The 22,772-nt window shown below is 39.7% G+C and overlaps 2 protein-coding genes across 2 annotated transcripts in view; one reads left to right on the forward strand and one right to left on the reverse strand.

The window, feature by feature from the left end:
- Window positions 1–1,322: 1,322 nt before the first annotated feature.
- Window positions 1,323–3,346, reverse strand: znf830 (zinc finger protein 830). Its single transcript, XM_043229771.1, has 2 exons — window positions 2,772–3,346; window positions 1,323–2,077 (listed from the first exon to the last, which is right to left on the reverse strand). The coding sequence occupies exons 1-2, from the start codon at window positions 3,172–3,174 to the stop codon at window positions 1,491–1,493; spliced, it is 990 nt and encodes a 329-aa protein (XP_043085706.1). The 5' UTR covers window positions 3,175–3,346; the 3' UTR covers window positions 1,323–1,490.
- Window positions 3,347–3,525: 179 nt separating this feature from the next.
- The window catches only part of zmp:0000000625 (cadherin-2), a 29,083-nt gene continuing 9,836 nt past the window's right edge, over window positions 3,526–22,772 (forward strand). The window contains exons 1-8 of the mRNA XM_043229765.1: window positions 3,526–4,770; window positions 5,501–5,769; window positions 6,674–6,770; window positions 18,680–18,900; window positions 19,829–19,981; window positions 20,237–20,392; window positions 22,203–22,347; window positions 22,443–22,615. Coding sequence (XP_043085700.1) covers window positions 5,716–5,769; window positions 6,674–6,770; window positions 18,680–18,900; window positions 19,829–19,981; window positions 20,237–20,392; window positions 22,203–22,347; window positions 22,443–22,615 — 999 coding nt within the window. The 5' untranslated portion in view covers window positions 3,526–4,770; window positions 5,501–5,715. The remainder of the gene's footprint in view (window positions 4,771–5,500; window positions 5,770–6,673; window positions 6,771–18,679; window positions 18,901–19,828; window positions 19,982–20,236; window positions 20,393–22,202; window positions 22,348–22,442; window positions 22,616–22,772) is intronic.

The raw sequence follows: 22,772 nt of genomic DNA on the forward strand, positions 1-22,772 counted from the left end.
TGCATTTAGGCGTGTAGACATGGTCAAGATGATCTGCTGCGGTTCAAACCGAGCATCAGAATGAAGAAGAAAGGTGATTTAAGTGACTCTGAACGTGGCATGGTTGTTGGTGCCAGACGGGCTGGTCTGAGGATTTCAGAAACTGCTGATCTACTGGGATTCTCACACACAACCATCTCTAGGGTTTACAGAGAACGGTCAGAAAGAGAAAATACCCAGTGAGCGGCAGTTCTGTGGTGCAAATACCTTGTTAAGGTCAGAGGTCAGAGGAGAACGGCCAGACTGGTTCGAGCTGATAGAAAGACAACAGTAACTCAAATAACCACTCGCTACAACCGAGGTCTGCAGAAGAGCATCTCTCCATCGAACCTTGAGGTGGATGAGCTACAGCAGCAGAAGACCACACCGGTCCCGCTCCTGTCAGCTAAGAACGGGAAACTGAGGATACAATTCAAACAGGCTCAGATTAGAAGATTGGAAAAACGTTGCCTGGGCTGATGAGTCTTGATTTCTGCTGTGGCATTCAGATGGGTCAGAATTTAGCGTCAACATGAAAGCATGGATCCATCCTGCCTTGTATCAACGGTTCAGGCTGGTGGTGGAGGTGTAATGGTGTGGGGGATCTTTTCTTGTCACACTTTGGGTCCAACAGAACCAGTTGAGTATCGTGTCAACACCACAGCTTACCTGAGTATTGTTGCTGACCATGTCCAGGCCTTTATGACCACAGTGTACTCATCTTCTGATGGCTACTTCCAGCAGGATAATCATCTCAGACTGGTTTCTTGAGTTCACTGTACTCCACAGTCACCAGATCTCAATCCATGCGTGATGCTATCATGTCAGTATGGACCAAAATCTCTGAGGAATGTTTCCAGTACCTTGTTGAATCTACGCCACGAAGGATTAAGGCAGTTCTGAAGGCAAAAGGGGGTCCAACCCGGTACTAGTAAGGTGTACCCTAATAGAGTGTGTGTGTGTGTGTGTGTGTCAATACTGCCTTGTGAAGCGAATGGCTATTGTTTTCTGTTTGTAGTTCAGAGATTGTATAAAATACAGTTTTTAAATCGATATAAAATTAAAAACATCTTTAGAATATTTTGCATATCACAAGAAATTCATTAAACTTAAATGTATTGGTATTACAAGTTTTGGATAATCTATTAATCTTTTTGTCTTCTGGGAAATATGCGAGTTATTAAGGGAAGTACTGTACAGAAAGTATCCTTAAAATATAAAAAAGAAAGTTCAAAAGTTTACACCCCCGATTCTTAATGCAAGGTCTGTATATGAAGGCTGTCAGCTGAATAAAGAATTGCATATGCAGAAATATTCTGTATTATCATCTTTCATGGTACACACAAGCATCAAATGTGAAGTCATTATAAACACGAGCGTCCTGAGTCTGGTCAGTCTGAAAGAGTAGAGCGTTAGAAGATAACTGACAGGAGCCGTGAGGACTCCCGAGAGCGTTCTGATCCAACACGTGTCTATGCCAGAGCTCCTTTAGCTCTCCAGTCCTGTGTGAGCACATGCTCCAGCTCTTCCTCCTCCTCCTCCTCCTCAGTGCTGGCGTGTGTCTCCTCTTTCTTCTGTCTCTCTCTCTTCATCACGTTCTTCACCTCTTCCTGTCGGGAGCGGAGGGCCTCCACACGCCGGAAGCACTGGATCTGTTCATCGATCTCGTCGATCTGCCGCTCCAGACGGCCCTCCTCATCCTCCTCTGCCACGATGGCCTCCGAGGCGCTGCTCACCTGACGCAGCTCCTTCTGGAACTCCTCCCACTCGCGCTCCATCAGGTCCTGTGGTGTGTCCACGTTCCTGGCCCGAGCGTCCCTCACCGGATCATCGAAAAAGCCCTCAGGCAGAGCCTCGGCCGCACCGTCCTTCCTCTCCTCATCCTTCTTCTCCTCCTCCTCAGCTTTAGAGACGGAGCCGGAGTGAGACACGGCCGGAGGAGCAGAGGAGTCGAAGAAATCCAGCGGGAGACCAGCTTCAGCTTTAGTGGAGCCTCCTTCACCTTCATCATCATCATCATCATCGTAGTGTCCCGCGAGCAGCCCCAGACCCCCTGCAGCTGAGAGAGATATAACATATCAGTGTACATTAATTGTAATAATCCAGATTATAAATACTTTTTGACAGCATCCTCATTCAAGTACCTACATTTTTAACAGTACTGTCTTTGGAGGTAACTGTAAAGAAGCTTTTCATTTTATAAAGCTGTAAAAAAAAAAAAACTACCCGAATGATACTTTAGTGCCCTTCCTGCAAAAATGAGTAAACAAAAGCACCTCTTTTAAATATGTGCAGCGTCACGTGACTAGTGCAAATGGATTCCTGTTTACAGAAGATGATGACCGCATCAAAGCTCCAAAACAAAAAGCTAGTAAAGTATGTTAGCATAGATATGACATTTTATGGTCCATTTTATCTTTAAGGCGTCTAACGTTTATATATGAATTCAGTTATTTTGTTTTGTTAATTGTGGTCATACAATAAGGAAACATGGAAATTAATTCATGCATACAGTATAAATCAAAAGGCAGTTGCTAGTGAAAGCTGCAGAGTGCACTAAAATACCACACTTACAGTGAATACTGCACTAAATTCAGAGTTACACAATAATTTACAACAATGCTGTTGTATATAACAATTTTAAGATACGCGTTAATTAATAATTTTGAAATGCGCAGATTTTTTTTAACCGTCAGAGTGGTCTCGATGGTTAATCCTGTAATATACGATGAAGTGAGTTTAATAAGAGATACCTGCGGCGCGCGGCGGCTGCACGGGGGTCCCGGATGTAGACGTGTTCTCCGGCGCGGGCCTCTTCCTCTTCAGTGCTGAGGATGAGGATGAGGGTGAAGGTGAGGGCGCTGCCGGTGTGTTAGTGCTCTCTCTGTTCTTCAGCTCGCTGACTTTATCTTTATGCTGTTTTCCCAGCACGTGTGTCTGCCAGAGCAGCGCGCTCTTCAGCGGCGCGTTACACAGCGCGCAGCTCAGCTGACCCACGCTGTTGTATTTGGCGTACGGCGATTCGACGCGCTTCTGACGCTCGCTAGACTGCTTCTTCTCTTTCATTAAGCGCCGCAAATCGTCTTGATTCACCACCTTCTTCCCCTTCTTTAGCGAAGCCATCTTCGCAGGTTCGTCGCGGAGGAGTGACGTCATTTGGTGGCGCCTGAGTCTCGCTGCAAACCTTTATCCAGATCAAACTCTCAGCAGACACTAAAGACCAACCAAAACTAACACGTGCACACACGAATATTATTGAATGTGATACATGTTGTAGATTTTAGAAGAAACAATATGATTTTATGAAAATATACGCTGTTTTTTTTACTCATCTACATTACAGAAATATAAGTATTATGTTACTGTCAACTTGATATATATATATATATATATATATATATATATATATATATATATATATATATATATATATATATATATATATATATATAATCTGTTTAATATGTGATTTCAGATGGTATATGTTCTACTAGCTCTGTACTTCATCCTGTGTAATTTATTTCTTTTCTTATACTTGCTTACTCCATGTCTTATGTATTTATTTAGAGTTATTAGTTGTCCTAAATTAATATTAATATATATTAGATGAAAATACTTCTTAGTGAACAAAATAGACACTACATCCTGATTGGTATTTTATAACATCGGTAGATTTAAATGAACAACATACATTTATTCTCCATATCACCTGTGCTCCTGATTTTAATTTGTCAGATTTATATTTCAAGTATTTTTCAGACTTGTAAACAGTTTTATTAATTATTTGCTGTTTCATCTCAGTGACTAAGACCATTATAAAAGACAATGTTAGATTTTAGAGGATAAATGCGCGAGAGAATTTCGGATATAGTGTTTGTTTCCAGACAGGAACTCATTTCTCATGTCATGGAGGTTAGGAGATCACAGGCCAGCAAGACTAGTGATGGAAGTGACTACTAGTGACTACTCATCCTTTTAATGAAGCCTAAACAAAAGCTTGAACCACTGTTTCAAAGTAAATGATTCATAAAACGTTCACACACACACACACACACATTGGTATTTGTGGTTAATGAGGACTCTACATGGGCGCAATGCTTTTTATACTCTACAGACTGTGTATGTGTTACTGTACTACACTTAAACCTTCCCCTTAAAGGAAACTAATAGCATTTTTAGATTTTCAAAAAAAAAAACAATATTTAGTATGTTCTTTAAGCCTTTTGAATTATGAGGACAGGAGGAGTTTAAGTATCTTGTGGTCTTGTTCACGAGTGAGGGAAGGATGAACGAGAGATCGACGGACGGATCGGTGCAGCTTCTGCAGTAATGTGGTCTCTGTACTGGTCTGTCGTTGTGAAGAAGCTCTTGATTTACCGGTTGATCTGCGTTCCTACTCTCACCTATGGTCATGAGTTTTAGATCCTGGATACAAGCGGCTGAAATGAGTTTCCTCCGCAGGGTGGCTGGGTGCTCCCTTAGAGATAGGCTGAGGAGCTCGGTCACCCGGGAGGAGCTCGGAGTAGACCCGCTGCTCCTCAACATCAAGGTGTTCCAGGCGTGTCCCACCAGGAGGAGGCCCCGGGGAAGACCTAGGACATGCTGGAGAGACTCTCTCGGTTTTCCCTGCTGGCCTGGGAACGCCTCTGTGTTCTCCCGGGAGAGCTGGAGGAAGTGTCTGGAGAGCCCTGCTTAGACTGCTGCCCCCGAGACATGGCCCTGGATGAGCGGAAGAAGATGGATGGATGAAAAGTATAAATAAATAAACTGTTATTTTTCATTCTATAACATTTGTCATTCCTATTCAGTTAAAGACAACAATGTGCCACTAAAGCCATTTTAGGATTTACATTTATAGGACATTTTCCTGATTACTTCCCTGAATTGTGTTATAGAGCTTATATGATCTTAAATCATCATATAACATCGCTCAGGACTTTGTGCTTTCAGGAAAGATCTTCGTTCAGGCTGCTTTATGATCTTGAATTTGTTTCATAGTGAACACAAAATAAGGTCTTAGTTTTTAATATTGCATGGAATCTTGAATATTACTGTATTTGCTATATTCAATATAGATACAAAGCTGCATGTCTTGTTCTTGGAAAAGTCCATATGGTCCTGCATTAGAGCAGATCCGTGAGGGAGAAAACCCATCAAATTACTTTTAATGCTGTTTTTTTCATTACTTTGTTTGATTTTAACTTCCTGTTCTACTCTGTTCTAGTTCACTTCCTGCTGGTCTGGTCAGGTCTCTGCCTCTGACTTTTCTGATGAATTTGAGCAGAACTAGATTATATTTTATACTCCGGTCTCTGGATACTAAATCATGGCAATCATTACAAATCATAGCTTGTTAGTAATCTGGCTAGGGAAAATCAATAAATTCAACACGTGAATTTTGAATTTTAAATTAATTTGTTTTCTCTTTTTGATATATTACTATTAGCTATGTGAAATGTTTATTTGTTTGTTTGTTTATTAGACCTCGACAGAGCTCGAAATGTAACCAGAGCGCTGTGTGCCGGGATGATGATGATGATGATGATGGTGGTGATGCTGATGAAGATGTCTCGGTGTGGCCGGTAGGGAGAGTTAGAGAGAGCCCGAGTGATTCTGACAGAGTTGGAGCTTCAGTCCTGACACAGCACCGCTGCAGTGCTCCAGAGACACCCCGCTATAACCGCTGACACGGACCCGATGCTGCTGCTCCTGAGCCGGGCTCTGCTGCTCTCTGTCCTGCTGGAGGCTCAGGTAATAACGCGTTACTCTCATAATGCGACTGACGCAGATAAACAGGCGTGTAATGACCGAGCAGGGACCGACAGACACCGCGGAGGGAACTTCGTTTTATTCTGTCCTCATGGAAACAGAGATGATTATCAGAAGAGAGCGGATCTTAGAGTTTAGCTGCACTTTATCATACAATCTGCTCTTTCAGTTTAATGCGAAACACTCGCAGTTTTGGGCCTCAGAGTTTATACGCAGAACATTTCTGAGGCTTGTTAAGTTAACTTCTGTTACTAGAGGAGATCTGTGGTCATTTTATGTTAACTAAACCGTATCTTACTTTCATTGCTGTCTAAAAATTCAAACTTAAAATCGGTTACAATCACGTCTTCAGATTTCTCACACTTTTTCTTAAGCACTTTGAATAGTTTTTACTTCAGATTTTATATTAATTAACATGACAGAAATTGTCACGTGATGCATAAGAACACAGAGTGCTGAGAAGAAAATCTGTAACGTTAATAAAAAGTGTTCTGGTTCTCTCTGTGTGTGTGCGGGTTGGTTTGTGTGTGTGTGTGTGTGTGTGTTGGTTCTTTGTGTGTTGATTGTGTTTTTTGGTTCTGTGTGTGTTGGTGGTGTGTGTGTTAGTGGTGTGTGTGTGTTGGTTCTGTGTGTGTTGATGGTGTGTTCTGTGTGTGTTCTGGTTCTGTGTGTGTTGATGGTGTGTTCTGTGTGTGTTCTGGTTCTGTGTGTGTGTGTTGGTGGTGTGTGTGTTCTGGTTCTGTGTGTGTTGATGGTGTGTGTGTTCTGATTCTGTGTGTGTTCTGGTTCTGTGTGTGTGTGTTGGTGGTGTGTGTTCTGTGTGTGTGTGTTGATTCTGTGTGTGTTCTGGTTCTGTGTGTGTTGACGGTGTGTTCTGGTGTTTCAGCTGGGCTCCTCCGGCGTCTGCAGGCCTGGTTTCTCCGAGGACGTCTACACCGTGGTGATGCCGGAGCGAGTGGTCCCGGGCCGGGCCCTGATCACTGGTAAAGATCTAGAGCTGCTCACACAAACATTGTCTGCAGGTTTAGAGCCAAAGTCAACTCAATGTAGAGAAAAAAATAAAATTAATTCTAAAACATCTAAAGTATACATAAAAATGATATTAAATTATGCATGAAAAAACATTCAAATGTATTAGTTTCTTTAATTCAGTTCTGCTTAATTCAGTTTAGTAGACTACTTGTAGGATGTGAAATGCTCTTATTTCACGAACCATGATCTGCTTATACAGATATGTTTGGCCCCCGAGAGCCGCTCTGGCTGTCAGGTGTGTGTGTGTGTGTGTGTGTGTGTGTGTGTGTATTCGTGAATCGTTGGGTGAATGTGTTGGATGTTATGATCCTGTTTTTACTGTCTCAGCACAGACATAATTTTCAGACAACCTTTACAAACCAGAATCATTTCATGTACCGACACACAGCATTTCTTCTGTTCAGATATTTGGCCAAAGTTCTGTCTGTACTATGCTCTATATTTTCTTGCTGCTCATACTGTTTTGAACTCATTAATTATTTGACGTAACGGGTGTGAGTATCTGGACACAGTGATCAATCATAAAGATTATTGCCAGATTTACTAACAGCTGACTAACTCTCTTTTGGCTGTAAACATCTGTGGTCAGGATTGACTACAGACACTGAAGGCAGTGAAACATTAGTGAGGAAAAGACAAGAACAGTTATCTTTGTGGCTGATATTATTTCATATGTGTTTGTAGGAGTTTTCCTTCCAGAGTAGATCAGTCACGATCAGCTTTGCTCTACTCAGTTTATTGGTATTCGTGGCATTATTTAAAGCTCCGTTAAGATTGTTTTAGCTCAGTATTTACATCTGTGTCACTTGATTATCACCAGCTCTGCTTGTTTGGGATGCTGACAGATTGTGTTTATGGGAGTTATCTGCGTCTGATGCAGTGAAGAAGCTGGTTCTGTGAGGATCGGTCAGCACGTCTGGTCCTGTCCGTCTGTGTTTGTGTAATTGTTGCTCAAGGGACATTAATAAAGTAGCTCTGATGAAAACCTGCTGTGGTTTGAGTCTCATTCCAGGTCCATGCGCTCATCGAGACGTTGCTCTATAAATATGTATCAGCCGCGTGTCCTGTCACTGAAGAATGTACTGGTCAGTCTCAGAAACAACAGCTTATCTAATGGTCATTGGTTTATCACAGAGAGGTGGTTATTAATCTGACACGGAGCTGATAATGCAGCACTCTCAGGAAGAGGGTGTGGGAGTGACTCTGAATCAAACTTGTCCTGTTGTAAAGACCTCACCAATTGTGAGTGAGTTCCTGTTTTAGTTCATTCTGTGCAGTCTTTGAAGTATCAGTCAAGAAGCATAGTTCAGATGCCAAATTTAGACTTTCTTTGTGGTGAAAACAAAGGGAAGATTCCTGCAGGACACTCTTGATGACACTTCTATACAAAAATCATTGTCATCTCCTCAAATCTCCTCAATCCCAGCACGGTCACCTCAGTAATCAGTCTCTTGTTCTCTAACCTGTGCCAAACATATCACAGATGATGCAGTGTGTTTGCCTGAACCGTGTATGAAGAAGAGTGCAGACACAGACACTGTTAAATCTCAGATCATTCAAGCTCTGCTACAAACGCATCTAACATGTCTGACAAACATACATCTTATCAATGGTTTGAGATTTGGTAAAGTTGCTGTGTTTTGTGTTGGAACATGCTAACCTCATCCGAAATTAGCTGACTAACAACTGTGCTGATGTATAGCCGAAAATGTAAGAAATGAATTAAGATAAACCTAAGATGAACTGTTACCACTTGTAGTACACTTGAACCCACTAGTGTCTGTAAGATTGGTTCAAGTGTACTACAAGTGGTGACCTAAAAATAAATGTTTTTTTTTAACAAAGAAACTATGTTAAAAGCACTTTTTAAATGCCATTCTGAAAGCCAAATTAGAACTGTACGTAAAATACTGCTGGAAAAAGTAACCTATACTTTGTAGTAATGTTTTGCACCTGCAAAAAACATTGGATAAAATGCAAACATTAATATAGATTTTAAAGTTTTTTTTGGCCAAATTATTAGTAGGCCAATATTTCTCTTGCATGTTCAGTTTAGCCGTCGACGTCACCCAAAACCCCGGCCCTCTCTCTTGAAAATACTTGTGAATCACAGCTGAGTGCTTCATGCTCCAGTCATGGATGTTGTTGAGGGCAGTTTGCTGGTAATTTACTGCGTGATCAGAAACACCAGAAAACAACTGAAACCCCCCACAGACAGACACTGCATGAGAAACATCTCTAGACCATCTACAGCAACTTAAGACTGACGTTGTAGCCTTGAAGGGACGACTTTGTGATAAGGTACAAAGTTGATCACTTAATAGTTCTGACCAACTTAAACAGCTAGTACCACACTTTACTTAACAACTGCACAAGCATTCATAACAACCTCACATTACATTACTTCACCATTACATGGTGATAACAGAGTGAGTCAGCAGTAAAGACTTTTATATTAAAACAAACTGAAATGCTGTTATCATTTTCACTCTCCACGACAGTTTGCAGCCAACAAATACTGAGCAGCACTGCTAAGCCTCTATTTACTGCAGTAGTATGTGTCTGACAGCTAATATTTCATCATCACTGCCGCTTCCTGTCTTTTATTCTTCTCTTAGAATTTTTGGCTTTCCTTTCTGGTGAAGTTTGAGGTGTGCATCGCTGTCCTTCTCACTACAAAGGGGGTCTGTTTGTATTCGGCTGCCAGTTCACTGAGCAGCATTCAATGCCTCTTTTATTGAGCCTTGGTCCTCCCTCGCTCTCTGTCTCTTCGCCAGGCTTGTTTTGCTCATCATAGAGGCCGAATGCACTGAGAATCAGCCTCGTGTTCATCACAGAGACAGGGAAGGCCGTCAGATCTCTCTTTGTTTCTCTGATGCTGGAGGGTGTGGGTGCTCTTGGCACGGCTGTGTGTTATTTCAGCGCCGTGTCAGGTTTCATGGCCAGCACTGCCTGTCTCTGGGTTTAGGATGCTAGCCGCTCAGAGACCGGTGTCATTCATCAGAGACGCACCTCCAGACGTGACGTGTGTCGTGTGCTTTGTGGAGTAGCAGAGACAGGCTGATTGTGATGGAGGCTGGTAGTGTGGTCAAATATTTAATAAATAAACCATTCTTTTCTAGAGCTGTACCTGAACATATACTGCTCACAGTCATCCAAACTGAGCACGACTCTTTCATAGAAGGCTGGTGCTTCTTCAAGAGTCTGAAGCTGGCGACTCTCTTAACTTCAAATGATTGAATTGATTACTCTACAAATACTTTTAAGAAACCACAGTCAGGATTGATGAAGATGTAATTAAATTACTAGTAAAGTAAAGGATTACCGTTCATTTTTAGGTAATTTAATTACAGTTACTTATAAAGTACTTACGTTACATACTGTAAAAAATTTCAAAAGTTCTAAAATCAATATTACATTTTAAATCTAAAGATAAAATTGCAGTGTCTTTAACCCTCTGTGCACCGGCGCATTCACGTTCAGGTTTTTTAGATTCACAGAGAAACCAAAAAAAGAAGACATGAGAAATACATCAATATAAAGCTTGAAGAGGCTTGTAAATGTACAAACAATATTTAATTATGTAATCCATATGAAAGTGAGGTATAGTCTTTCCCGTCTGAAATGAATGAATTCAAACCAAAAGCTAATATTATCTCATTATGTAATGTGTCTTTCATAACCTTTCTAAAAGCTTTTAAATGAATGAATTCTAATCAAATACTTTTAATGAAGTCAAATTAAACATGAATATTATCTAATTATGCAATCCAAATGAAAGCAAGGTACAGTATTCCTGTATCTGAATGTGTAGTCTACTTTTAAATAATAATATTGGTTTTCAATATTTTCATTTGTTTATTTAATTATGTAATCCCATATAAAACTAAAGCGATGTTCTGTTTTCTCTTTATCTGAGCTCATTACATGCGATTACCTAGATACAAAAATCATTTTCATATCATTAATCATTTTGAAAGTAAATAACTTATTAGACAGAGTATTAGTACTAAAAGTAATTTAAATACAATATTTGATGTAATTAGTAACTGTAATTAATTACTTTTTTGAAAGTAACTTGCCCAACACTGATGAAGACATGCAGTAAAAAATGAGTGATGAAAGATGTGCTCAGTTATTTTAGTGGCTGATTTTGTTGCATATGTATTTGAGTTTTTCCATGCCCATGTGCTCTGTGTGTGCAGTACTTTCTGTCTTAGTTAATTATGTCACTATGTTTAGATGTGTTAAGTCATTACTCTTTCCTGTTTGTTCAGTGTTAAGTTGTCCGGTCTCATCAGTGTATACATGTGGTTCCTTCCTGCATTAATTACATTTACGATTAAAAAGACTATCGTGCATTAACTATCGTCGTGCGCTCCTTCCACAACCACACTGTAACAGAAGACCAGACCTATACAATTTCCCTACCCTTTTGTTTTCCGTTTTGATCAGTGTTTATTTAAATTTTTTCCTGTATATTGTATCATAATGTCCTCATCCTCCTCGTTCTCTTGAGGACCACACAAAAGATTTCATGTCCCTCCTCTCTGCCGTGGTCCGTCAGTCCACCAGCTCTGCTCTTCATCGTTCATCCGGCTCCACCTTGGTCTGTCGTTGTCCATCTACCACCTCGGGATTGCGCTCCTCCGGCTTTATCCTTCTATTGCTCTGGTTTGTCAGGCTCCACCTTGCTCCTCTGTCACTCTGGCTCCACTGCTGCCTTCCGGATCCCTGTCTCCGTATTGGTTGCCTGTGCCATATGCTTAACCTAGACTGTCCAGATCCTCCATCTCTGGCTCAGGCTCCTCCTCCACCTGCTCCGCCACCATCGGTCAGCCCCATGGAGTCGACAGCCATTCCTCCTCCCTCCATGGGCCATCATCCTGGCTGTGCTCTGGATCTTACGGATCTCTTCCTGCTCCAGATTCCTCCTGTCTCTTCCCTGGCTCCTACCTCTGTCTGTTCCTGACTGTTTCTGTTGTTGACTCTGTCTTCCGTCCTCCACCTGAACCTCCTCCCAAGTTCTGTCTTGTGTCAGTTAAGTTGCCTACCTGCATTAATTACCCTATTGTGAATTATTATTATTATTATTATTATTATTATTATTATTATTTGAAATCACCAAAACACGTCCCTGTTGATAGTCTTCACATGACGTCACACTCTTATGTGAGCAAAATAAAGCTTTGCTCCACTGACAGTGATTTTTACACAAATTGCATCAAATAATATTAAGATATTAAGTGTAAATTCAGTAAACACTTATGTATGTTTTGCGTAGGCAAGAAGATAAATCCTGAATATAAACACAATATGCAAAGTGTCCATAGAAAAATATTATGTTTATAATGTATATTAGTTTCTATCTTTTGTCCTTGATTGTTGATTTGTCCCCAGCTGTGTTCTCCAGGTGTTCTCCTTTACGTTCTGTATTTAAAGTGTCCATCATTAAATATCTAAATGTCTTGATGTTTTCTGTGTGACCTGATCTCTAAGTTGAGGGAATAAAAAGACTCTAGTTTTTGTACTCGTCGACTCCAGCGTTATCCTTGCAGAGCGAAACGTGACATTAATATGGTGTATACTGAATTTGTTCTTTTTAATATTACCGTTTTGAAATATTAGAAAAGTATGACAATAATAAAATAATAATAATAACAGCCCTGTTAATACATTTCTTATAATAATCACACATAGTGTTCAAATGGGGATCTGTAATATTTTTCAATTCTTAAAGAATTTTCTCAGCAAGCCTTAATTTATTTGTACAGTAAAAAAAGCATGCTTTATTCAAAAATGGCCAAAAATTGTTTCAATGTAATTACATTTATATTATTTATTTTAAGTTAAATTGTGCTTTGAGAGTATAAATGACTACAGAAACAGTTTCAATGCAATGCGAGGACCTGGCTGGAGGATCTCTCAGTCCTGAGCCTAGCAGCGAGATGATTCCTTCCTTGGTATGGGTACGGCCGCAGACACGTCCTGGCCTGGTTCTTTTCTATTCCCAGAGGAGCTTGTGGATGGCCCTTTTCAGCCGGAAGCTGCTTGTCCTCATCCCCCTGATGGTGGGGTGGCTAGGGGGTACACTGACAATCCCCAGGTGGAGGAGTGTTTATAAGCACATTGCTGTTTGCTGAATATTAATAATATAACAGCTGATTGAAATGGTTTCATGGCCTTGTCTTACTGTAAGTCTGCAGAATTCCTGATTTGGAAGAGAATAAGAGTACCCAGCCAGTTTCAGCAGATTAGCAGAAGAATGTGACCCCAGCTGAGCTGCTGCTGTTCCATTGGCTAAAACCAAACTGACCACATTCTTCTTAGCAGGAGGCTGCGACTGCTCCGCTAACAGGACATGAGCATATCCACGGATGGTTTACTGCTCGACAACCTCTCCTTGTTTACTTCGTTTGAAGACTTTCATTAATAATAATAATAATAATATCTGTTTTTAAAGTGCAAGAAAGAAGGAGACTGAAAGAAGTGTTTAGCACATAACATATGCTAGCTCGTTTGCTTCGGCACGTTAGTGAGACATTAATCTGTGTTCTTTAGAAACCAGCGTCACTACTCGGGCAGTTTATGAATAGTTTGTCGAGTGTTTGTTACATTTTACACCAACTTTACGACAGTAAAGAGCCCAAATCATTAGTCAACATGGAAAAAACCTCTCACTTTCATGTCCTAAACTAACTTTAGCGAATTCCTGAAAATATATAGTTCATTTAAATAAAAATGGAAAAGAAACGTTTATGTAACTCCTTGTAAATATAGTAACTTCTGAATTTACAGAAATATTGTGATATTGTTCGTATGTGTAGTTGCTTAAAACCAGACTCTTTTGTTTAAGGAGACTTCCAAAAAAGGAACATGAGAAATGCTGTAATATAAAGACCGTGAAGAGGACTTCAGCCTAGAATAGAGAAAAGAGGATGAATAGAAGTATACAAAACAATAGAATATGTAGAGATAACTGTACTTTCTATGGTGAAAGTTTTCTAAACATGACACAGTGAGAATAACGATTTTATGAACAACTGTTACTCAAGATAACCTAATAAATAAAGCAAATTACCCACACTGCCAAAGTGTTTAAATGTTTTGCAAATAAATAACAGAAAAAAAGTTGTGTTTTTCCTATCATAACACTGACAAAAAACAAAACTTAAACACATGAAAGTGTAACAATGTAATCATGACCAAGAGTGTAATACACAGTGTGTACTCACTAAAGAACCGTACTATTAAGTACTTAAGCTAAGGAGCAGTTAGCACAGTATATTTGAATGTATCTCTGCTGATGAGAAGGACAGAAGGCTGCTTTATCGATTAGGATTCATTTTCAAACGCAAGTGACCGGTTCTTCAAGGAAAAGTTTGACTGTGAGTTTGTTTCTGCTTTCCTTCAGAACGCGTGACGGTGAGCAGTCTTTCACTCTCCATGATAATGCATGGAGCTGAAAGATATTTCTGAGCCAGAGATATTTACTGCCCAGTACTGAAGGACAAACCCCACCAGATGAGAAAATAACCCACAATACACGCACACAATAGTATAGTGTTCAGTATCACCCATGCCCTTTATCACAGAGCACAACATGGACAGAAAGTTTGGGAATTATCTCAAGCACTTCCTTAAATATACACACCGTCACTAGATGCAGAGTAGAGCTGGGAACATTGTGATGCTGATATAGAGACACTTTCATGTTATGCAGCAAGCTGGAAATCGCATACTTCATAAAATAAATAACAAAGAAAAAAAAAAATTACAACAATAAAACAAGGAATTTAAAAGACTTTAAATGATGTAAAATTAAAGGGGTTATATGACACAGTTTAAAAGGGTCCTTTCTCTTTGGAGTGTTACAAGCTGTTAGTTTGTAGATAACATCCCTGAAGCTTTAAAACTTTAAAAAGTGATATTTTTTTATTAAAAAAATTTCTCCATGTTTAATTTCATAAGTGCAGAGTGATTGATTGATAGGCAATCAATCAATGACTTTTATTAATATAGCGCTTTTAACAATATAGATTGTATCAAATCACTGAACAGTATAAAATGGAAGAATACAGTAATAGTCATTGTAGTCAATAGTCGGTAAATCTGAGTATCATCAGCATAGCTGTGATAGGCAACTTGGTTCTTTCTCATTATTTGACTTGGTGGAAGCATATACAGGCTAAACAGGAACTGTGCAAGAACTGAGCCTTGTGGGACTCCGCATGTCACGGATATCCACTTAGACGTATGCTGTCGTTTATTCACATAATAACCTCTGCCTATTAAGAAGGACCTGAACCATTTCACTACCATCCCAGAAAGCCTGATCCGGTTTTAGAGCGTCTCTAGAAGTATGTTATGATTGACCGTGTCCAACGCAGCACTAAGATCTAGTAATACCAGTAATGATATTTGAGTCAGAGCAAATATTAAAGCAAATATCATTTATTATCTTAATGAGTGCAGTCTCAGTCCTGTCCAGGTGTCCTTTTGAGTTTAAATATTTGTTTAGCTGAATAAAAAATACCTTTTTACTAACAGAAGATTTGATATTGGTCTATAGATGCTCAATATGGTGCTATCAAGAGGCTTAACAAGGGATTTTGTAAACGTCCCAGAAAGAAGTGAGGTGTTTACCACTTCTAAGAGATTTACTTCTAAACAGTTAAGCACACTTTTAAAAAGATGTGGGAAGTATTAAGTTCTCAAGTTGACGATTTAAGGTGTTATACTATTTCTTCCAAAACTTTGCTATGAATTGTTTCAAAAACAGTACTTTTTATTGCGGTAAAATCTGTCTGACCTATGCATAATTTGAGGATATTACTGATATTCTCAGAGAATAAGGAAGCAAGCTCACTGCATTTGCTGTCAGAGATCCTTTCAGTGGGGATTTATCAGTATTTATTCAATAGTATTGATTGGCCTCTCAAGTAGGGGTGGGCGATATGAGCTAAAATTCATTTAATATTTTCCACTGTCCAGACGATATTAATATTATTGCAACATGAGAAAAAAATGTAATGGAAGGGCTTCTGGATTCCTTTCTTCAGGACAGGGGTTGGAGCTGGTTTTGAGGAGCTTTCTTTCCAGAGAAGTGTATGTTTGCTGGGAGTCATGAAAGCCTCAACGTCAGTCAATTCAGAGTACTCCAAATTCATGAACACAAGTTTCATAAGTTTTATTCAATTCAAGTTTATTTGTATAGTACTTTTTATGATACAAATAATTGCAAAGCAGTTTTACAGTTTTACGTCCAACAGTTTTGGATCCAAGGGGTTGATATCGTCTTTTCTCAGGTGTTTGGTCATCTCAGGTAATTTAAGGCTTGGATCCAGCCTGAAGCATGTCCTGTGACAAAAACAAAAAAAACAAATAGAGACTTAATTAGCATAGCTGCTGTTCTGTCCGAGCAAAACTGATTTGTTCAACCCAAGCTAAAGAATAATAATGAGCGTTTAATCAGACATAACTGCAGTACAAGATAATAAAAAGACTTTATACTTGGCTGAAGAGATCTTTAATCTAAATTTAAACATAGAGAGTGTGTCTGAATCCCAAACATTATCAGGAAGGCTATTTCAGAGCTTAGGGGCAAAATGTGAAAAAGCTCTACCTCCTAGTGGACTTTAGTGGCCTCTACCTGTATCTTGTACTACTTCTACGTCCAGGTATAAGTGCATTGCAATAGTCCATACTTTTTCCATATTGTTGAAGTTAATGGAGAAAAGCATTTGCTTAGTAATCCTCATTCTTTAAAGTATAATCTTTTATATTCAACAGAAGAAGCTTCTGGTATCACGCTCTGTGAGGAGAGACTTTTCTAGTCTGGTGCTCTGATTCCCTCACCACAGAGGAAGTGGTTTGAGGCAAGAAGCAGCTATTATTATTATTATTATTATTATTATTATCATCATCATCTTAAACCAAACATGCTTCATTTTAGTATTACAAAACCGTTGTAGTCCTTGAATTTTGTTGGTTTGAAGCTGCGTAACAAGAGTGCTGATATCAGAAGCACTGGGAGTTTTCAGCGTCTGTTCCAGACTGACTGTTAGAGAATGAATCCAGCCTCACCGCTCACCTGTGCAAGGTTTGTTCTACACACCGAGACCAGCATGAGATGCTGGTGGACAAGTACCCTCATTTGAAATATGTTTGATAAATAAATTGTTCCTTGAGTTATCCTTATCAGGGCTCTTTTTCATTCTAAAGTCAGGCTTGTTAATTTCTCCTTTCCAGAGATATTTAGATGTACACGCCTGTCTCTGGGGTTTCTGTGGTAGTGGGGCGATCTGTGTGTGTGTGTGTGTGTGTGTGTGTGTGTGTGTGTGTGGGGTGGCTAGGTGTGCTGAATGGGTGTATCGAGGTGAATGTAATGTGTTGTGTGGTTCAGGCATTTGTGTGGCGTCTCTCTGCTGACTGCATCCTCTCTGCTGCTGTATCAGCCCTTCTGTAAGCATTCCACACACATTACCCACCAACCCTGTCATTCATCGCTCAGTGTGTTTGTGATGACACATACTAGCTAAAGTCTGATTATATAAACTATTAAAAGGATAGTTCACCCATTGAAAATTCTGTCATAATTAATCATGCCCATGTTATTCCAAGCCTATAAGAGCTTTGTTCTTCTTCAGAAAATGTATATAATTTTTGTTGAGGTCACTAAAATAGTCCATGTGACATCATGATTTTTGTGGAGCTACATGAATACTTCTTGTTTGGAAGGAAAACCAAAATTACTTTCAACTTTATATTTATTCAAAGTTATACAAAGTTCTTCAAAGTATGTTAATTGTTTGGCTCCTTCAGCTCAAACTCCAGCATCAGTGAATATTGAACTCTGCCTGTTTTGCCTGCAATCTGTAAAATAAAGCTTGTATTTTGTATTTTTGGATCTACTCATCCATTGTCAAGCCCCATTCAATGACAACAAGCTAGTTTTTGGGCTTTTGGCCACTGACTTACAGGTCGTGTTTTCTGTGTAGACTAGAATACAGACTGGTCTTAAATACCCCTGAGCAAATGTGCGTTTGCGTCCCTGCTCCTGGTAAAGTATGAGTAGCATTTTTGCATTTCAGAAATATTTGAAACTTTTTGCTGTAACAAAAAACCATCAAGAAGTCACATATCCAACATATATGTAGATTAACTTACGAAATGAGCAGAAAAGTAGGCATACGATCATCCCTACACAAAATGAATCAATATGGAATGCAATATTAGTAGTGACCATGATTAAATCTCATGTCAATGTGGCAGGGTGGTCATTTTTCAATGTACCTTTCCCATTAAAGGCACAACTCCGCCGTGAAGACACGTGCAGTCTGATGTAAACAAGCATGAATGAGAAGCACATGGCGTGAGACACACACACACACACACACACACACACACACACACACACACACACACACACATTCAGTGTCTGACAGCAGAGGGCGCTGAACAGCTGAAACACAGCCGTTACCCCAGAAACCCCAGAAACGAAGCTTTCTAATTGAAATTTTTTTAAATATTTATTCAGATTCTTGTATGTGACCTTAATTCACAGTGCCAAATGCTTTGACATTTAGTCATAAAAGACTGCAGTTTTAAATTGAAAAATAATTGTTTTATCATTTCTGTACAGGAGAGATTTAATGTTGTTTCAAACCTCAATCAACATAGCACACCTGAGAAATAGATAACAGTGGTGTGGAATAATCCTACGCTATGTCTGTATGCTAAATATAGAAATTTAGAAACATTTGATATGTTCAAGAGATCTTATTTCTAATGTTTCCTCTCTTCTGGGCTGTATGTTGGATGGAGGATATGTGTGATGTGGATTTCGTTTGTCTTGCAGTGAAGTATGTGGACTGTGGCAGAGGAGCTGATGTCAGGTTTGAATGCAGTCCTCCTGGAGACTTCGGGATATCGGTGGATGGGGTTGTGTTTGCCCTGCGTCCACTCCATCGCTCCCTCTCCTGGACATCACCTCTGCTCATCAAAGCCCAGGATGAAGCCACCCAGCAGCAGTGGCAGACGCAGGTCAGACTGCTTCCAGCCAGAGACCTTCTAGGCACGGTATGACATGTGCATTATACGTCAGAGCTGGAAGCAGTGGCTATTATGATGACCAAAATTATTCGTCATCATTTTTATGAACAATTTTTTTTACTGATGAAAACGAGACGATAACGAACAAAATAAATAAAATAGATTATAAATAATGAATAAAGATACAGTAGATTTAAGGGGAAATCTTAAACATAGCACAAATTCTAGATGTTTTTATAGCTTTCTTGTTAACAGATGTAGAAATTGTATTTGAACTTTAAATTGATTTGTCTTTTGTACATAAAAATATCTACCAAACAGGAAGTAACCTGTAAAGGAGAGGGAGCTGAACAGAGAGAGCTCCTCTGCTGGCGTGGCATTACAGCATAATTCTACAGAAAGATTTATGTAATGGGCATAAAACCTTTTTGTATATTAATTAGATTAATTCCCATTTAGTTGCTTCTGCTGTTTCCTCAGGTGACCTTCATTTAAATCAAAAGCTTTGGATGCAATGTTTGCTGTTTTGGAGATTTGTAGAGTTGTACATTTTGTGTTTAGAGTTTGAAGTTTCAGCAAAAGTGTAAACAAAAGGGAAAGACTTTTATAATGATTGTTTTAATATTACTAGTAATAGAAAAGCAAACATAATATATTCTCGTTTGCTGTCAGCATTCAGCAAATCCGCATTTATATCATTTAAACAAATCTTTGAATGACTAATGAACATTTAAATTCACAAAACTTGCAGACTTAGTGGAATCTAGTTGAGATCTTGTGAAGTGTGTGTGTGTGTGTATCCTAATATCAGCTATCGATCACCCTGCTTTCCAACATATCAGCATCGGCCTTCAAAAAACCATAACGGTCAACCATTAGTAATTCTAACTGATCGATGCCTGTGATTAGCTTTGAAATACCGGTGTTTGTTGTAACACATCTGTTGTATCTGCAGGATCGACACATGCTCAGTGGAGATGTACCAGAAATAGTGTTTCCTTCACGACAGATAGACGTGTTTCTCAAACGCACTAAGCGAGATTGGGTTATTCCTCCTATTAATGTGGCAGAAAACTCAAGAGGGCCTTTCCCAATGAAACTGGTCAGGGTAAGGTCAACACTGCTATCAGTAATATCAATAATATCTGCTAGATTAGTGTGTGTGTGTGTGTGTGTGTGTGAGTGCGTCTGTGTTTGTGTGTGCATTCAGATCTTGACCCATTCTGATTTCTGACCATCTAATAAATTCATTAGAGTAACTCATGTCCTCCTGAGCTTTATGTTAAACATTGAGTATCAGGACAGATGTTTAGTGCCCGAGGTTCACTAATGTGTTTGGGCTGTGCTCTCCGCTTTGATGTAGATTCGCTCAGATAACGATGAGAAGGTGAGTTTGCGTTACAGCGTGACAGGTCCCGGTGCTGACCAGCCGCCCACTGGAGTATTCTCCATCGACCCCATCTCAGGCCTCCTGACGGTCCTCAAGCCGCTGGACCGCGAGCACCTGCACATCTTCAACGTGAGTCCATCACAGTCCCTCCACTCCACTCAAACTCTAGATGCGCTACGTGAAACTGAGATAACTGTCTGTGTTTGACTGTAGTCAGCAATGACTTCAGCTAAATCGTTTCACAGCAGAGTTACAGTATTGATCTCTCTCTACATGCTGAGCAATAAAACAGACTCCTGGGCTGATGGGAAAGAGTGATTGAATGAAACATTTGATCATAAGAACTGTGAAAAGGGCAGATTATTTATACAGTACTGTGCAAAACTAGAGATTCTCAAAATAGGGGGCCTGTACTATTTAAGCCCTATGTTATATATCTAAAATAAGTTAATGTCATGCAGACACTGAAGTGTTTTTAATTTGTCTGAAATGCAGTCAACAAATGTCACCTTAAAAAAAGCATTTAGAAAATTTAAAAAAAAAAGTTTTTCAAATCAACATGTTACAATGATTTCTGAAGGATCATGTGACACTGAAGACTGGAGTAATAATGCTGAAAATTCAGCTGCTCATCACAGAAATAAATTATATTTGAACAGATATTCACATTTTTTAATTCAGATATTCACATGCTTTTTTAATTTTTTATTTAAATAAATGCAGCCTTGGTGTGCAGAAGAGATTTCTTTCTAAAACATTTTGTGATGAAGCCGAGCTGGTCGGGGAGAGGATGTAAGGCCTTGAAAGGATTGAAAATGATGGCTCACTCGCAGCAACACTTCAGTGCAGAAGGATTGTCCACAGTGAAGGACATAAAACGATGAAAAACAAACCCAAAGTACCAAAGAAACAAGTAAAAAGGGAAAACAAACCAGAAAATACTCCAACAGCGAGAACAACAAATATCAAACAGGTATCCACGATAAACAAAGGGGGTTTTAAATAGCTGGACGCGCCGCAGGAGCACTCTTGTATTGACTTGATTAACAAGCCCTGTCCTGATGTTTGGCCTCCGCTTCTATAGGCCTAACTCAGTATCCACCACTGGTTTTGCCAGCTTCCGGTTTCGCGGTGCAGCGTGGGAAGGCCATGGCGTCATAATTGGCCGCCACTCGTGCGCTCGGTTTGGTCAGCGCTAGATTTCCCGCCAGAAGACTGACTCCACCCACACAGACAAACATCACAGGGACAAAACAGGACAAGTGCTATCTAAAATGTATGTAATGGCTAAGATGAACAACGAGGAAGTGCTGAAATGGAAAATGTCCACATGCTATCAGTATCGCGTGTGCACCCGCTACCCTGAGAGCGGCAACAGAAGGGAGGATGTGAAGAGTGGATGAAGTAAACGTGTGTGTGTGTGTGTGTGTGTGTGTGTGTGTGTGTGTGCGCGAGTGTGTTCCTCAGCGGAACACACATTTAAAATATTGCCTTTGAAAATTCTTTGAATCATGGTGTACATTTCAAAATTCCTTCTTGTGTTCAAAACCAGTTGAATGTAATGCATCTAACCAGAGTAGTTTGGAACAGTTAACAGATAAAACTCTTCTAATTCTGTGTCTTCTCATTAATCTGCACCTGACCTGGTGAAAGGGTATGAACCTCACCGGTTTCCAGTACCTTTCCGGACCTTAAACATCATCCTACATAAAACAAACGAATGCCTCTCAACCTAATAGAGCCTTTGAACATTATTAACCTTCTCTAGAGATTTTCACAATTTATTGTACAGTATCTTGATACTCTGTATTTAAATAAATGTGTTGTCATGATGTCAGCAAGCAGAGAAAGATTAATCTACTCCTCTTATTACACTGAAGTATGTGCATGCCCTGTATTTATTGATTGATTTATGCACTTCTCTGTGTGTTGGCATCAGTTGAGGGCACACGCTGTGGATTTGAATGGTAATCAGGTGGAAAACCCCATCGACGTCATAATCAACGTTATTGATATGAATGACAACCGACCAGAGTTCATCAAGCAGATCTGGAACGGAAGTGTTCCTGAAGGATCTAAACCAGGTTTAACTGTTTCAGAGTTTTCATTTCTATAAAACTGGGCTTTATGTTCTGAGTATTTATGTTTTAATCTTATATCTTGTCTTTGATTTATACAGGCACATCAGTGATGACGGTGACGGCAGAGGACAAGGATGATGCCACGACTCTGAACGGTCAACTTCGCTATAAGATTGTGTCTCAAAACCCTGACGCCCCCAACCCAAACATGTTCACCATTAACAACCGGACGGGGAGCATCATCACTGTCGCTGCCGGCCTTGACCGAGAGGTACAGCACTCGACTGATAAACCCTGACCACAACCACAAATCTTCATTAGTTCAACTGGTCCCAGTAATGTTTTAGATGCGTCAATGAAAGATTTGAATAAAAAAAGGGGGGTATACATATGCTTTAGAAACATAATGCTTTTCATAAAACCATCAG

This window comes from Puntigrus tetrazona, unplaced genomic scaffold (genome assembly GCF_018831695.1).
Source record: "Puntigrus tetrazona isolate hp1 unplaced genomic scaffold, ASM1883169v1 S000000079, whole genome shotgun sequence".
Classification (NCBI taxonomy): Eukaryota; Metazoa; Chordata; class Actinopteri; order Cypriniformes; family Cyprinidae; genus Puntigrus; species Puntigrus tetrazona.

What these genes read in the sequence shown, in the direction of transcription:
- znf830 (XM_043229771.1), bottom strand. Translation starts at nt 3,174, where the DNA reads ATGACGTCACTCCTCCGCGACGAACCTGCGAAGATGGCTTCGCTAAAG. An exon ending in GCAGCCGCCGCGCGCCGCAG is followed by an intron (nt 2,078 to 2,771) that starts GTATCTCTTATT and finishes TATCTCTCTCAG; the next exon opens with CTGCAGGGGGTCTGGGGCTG.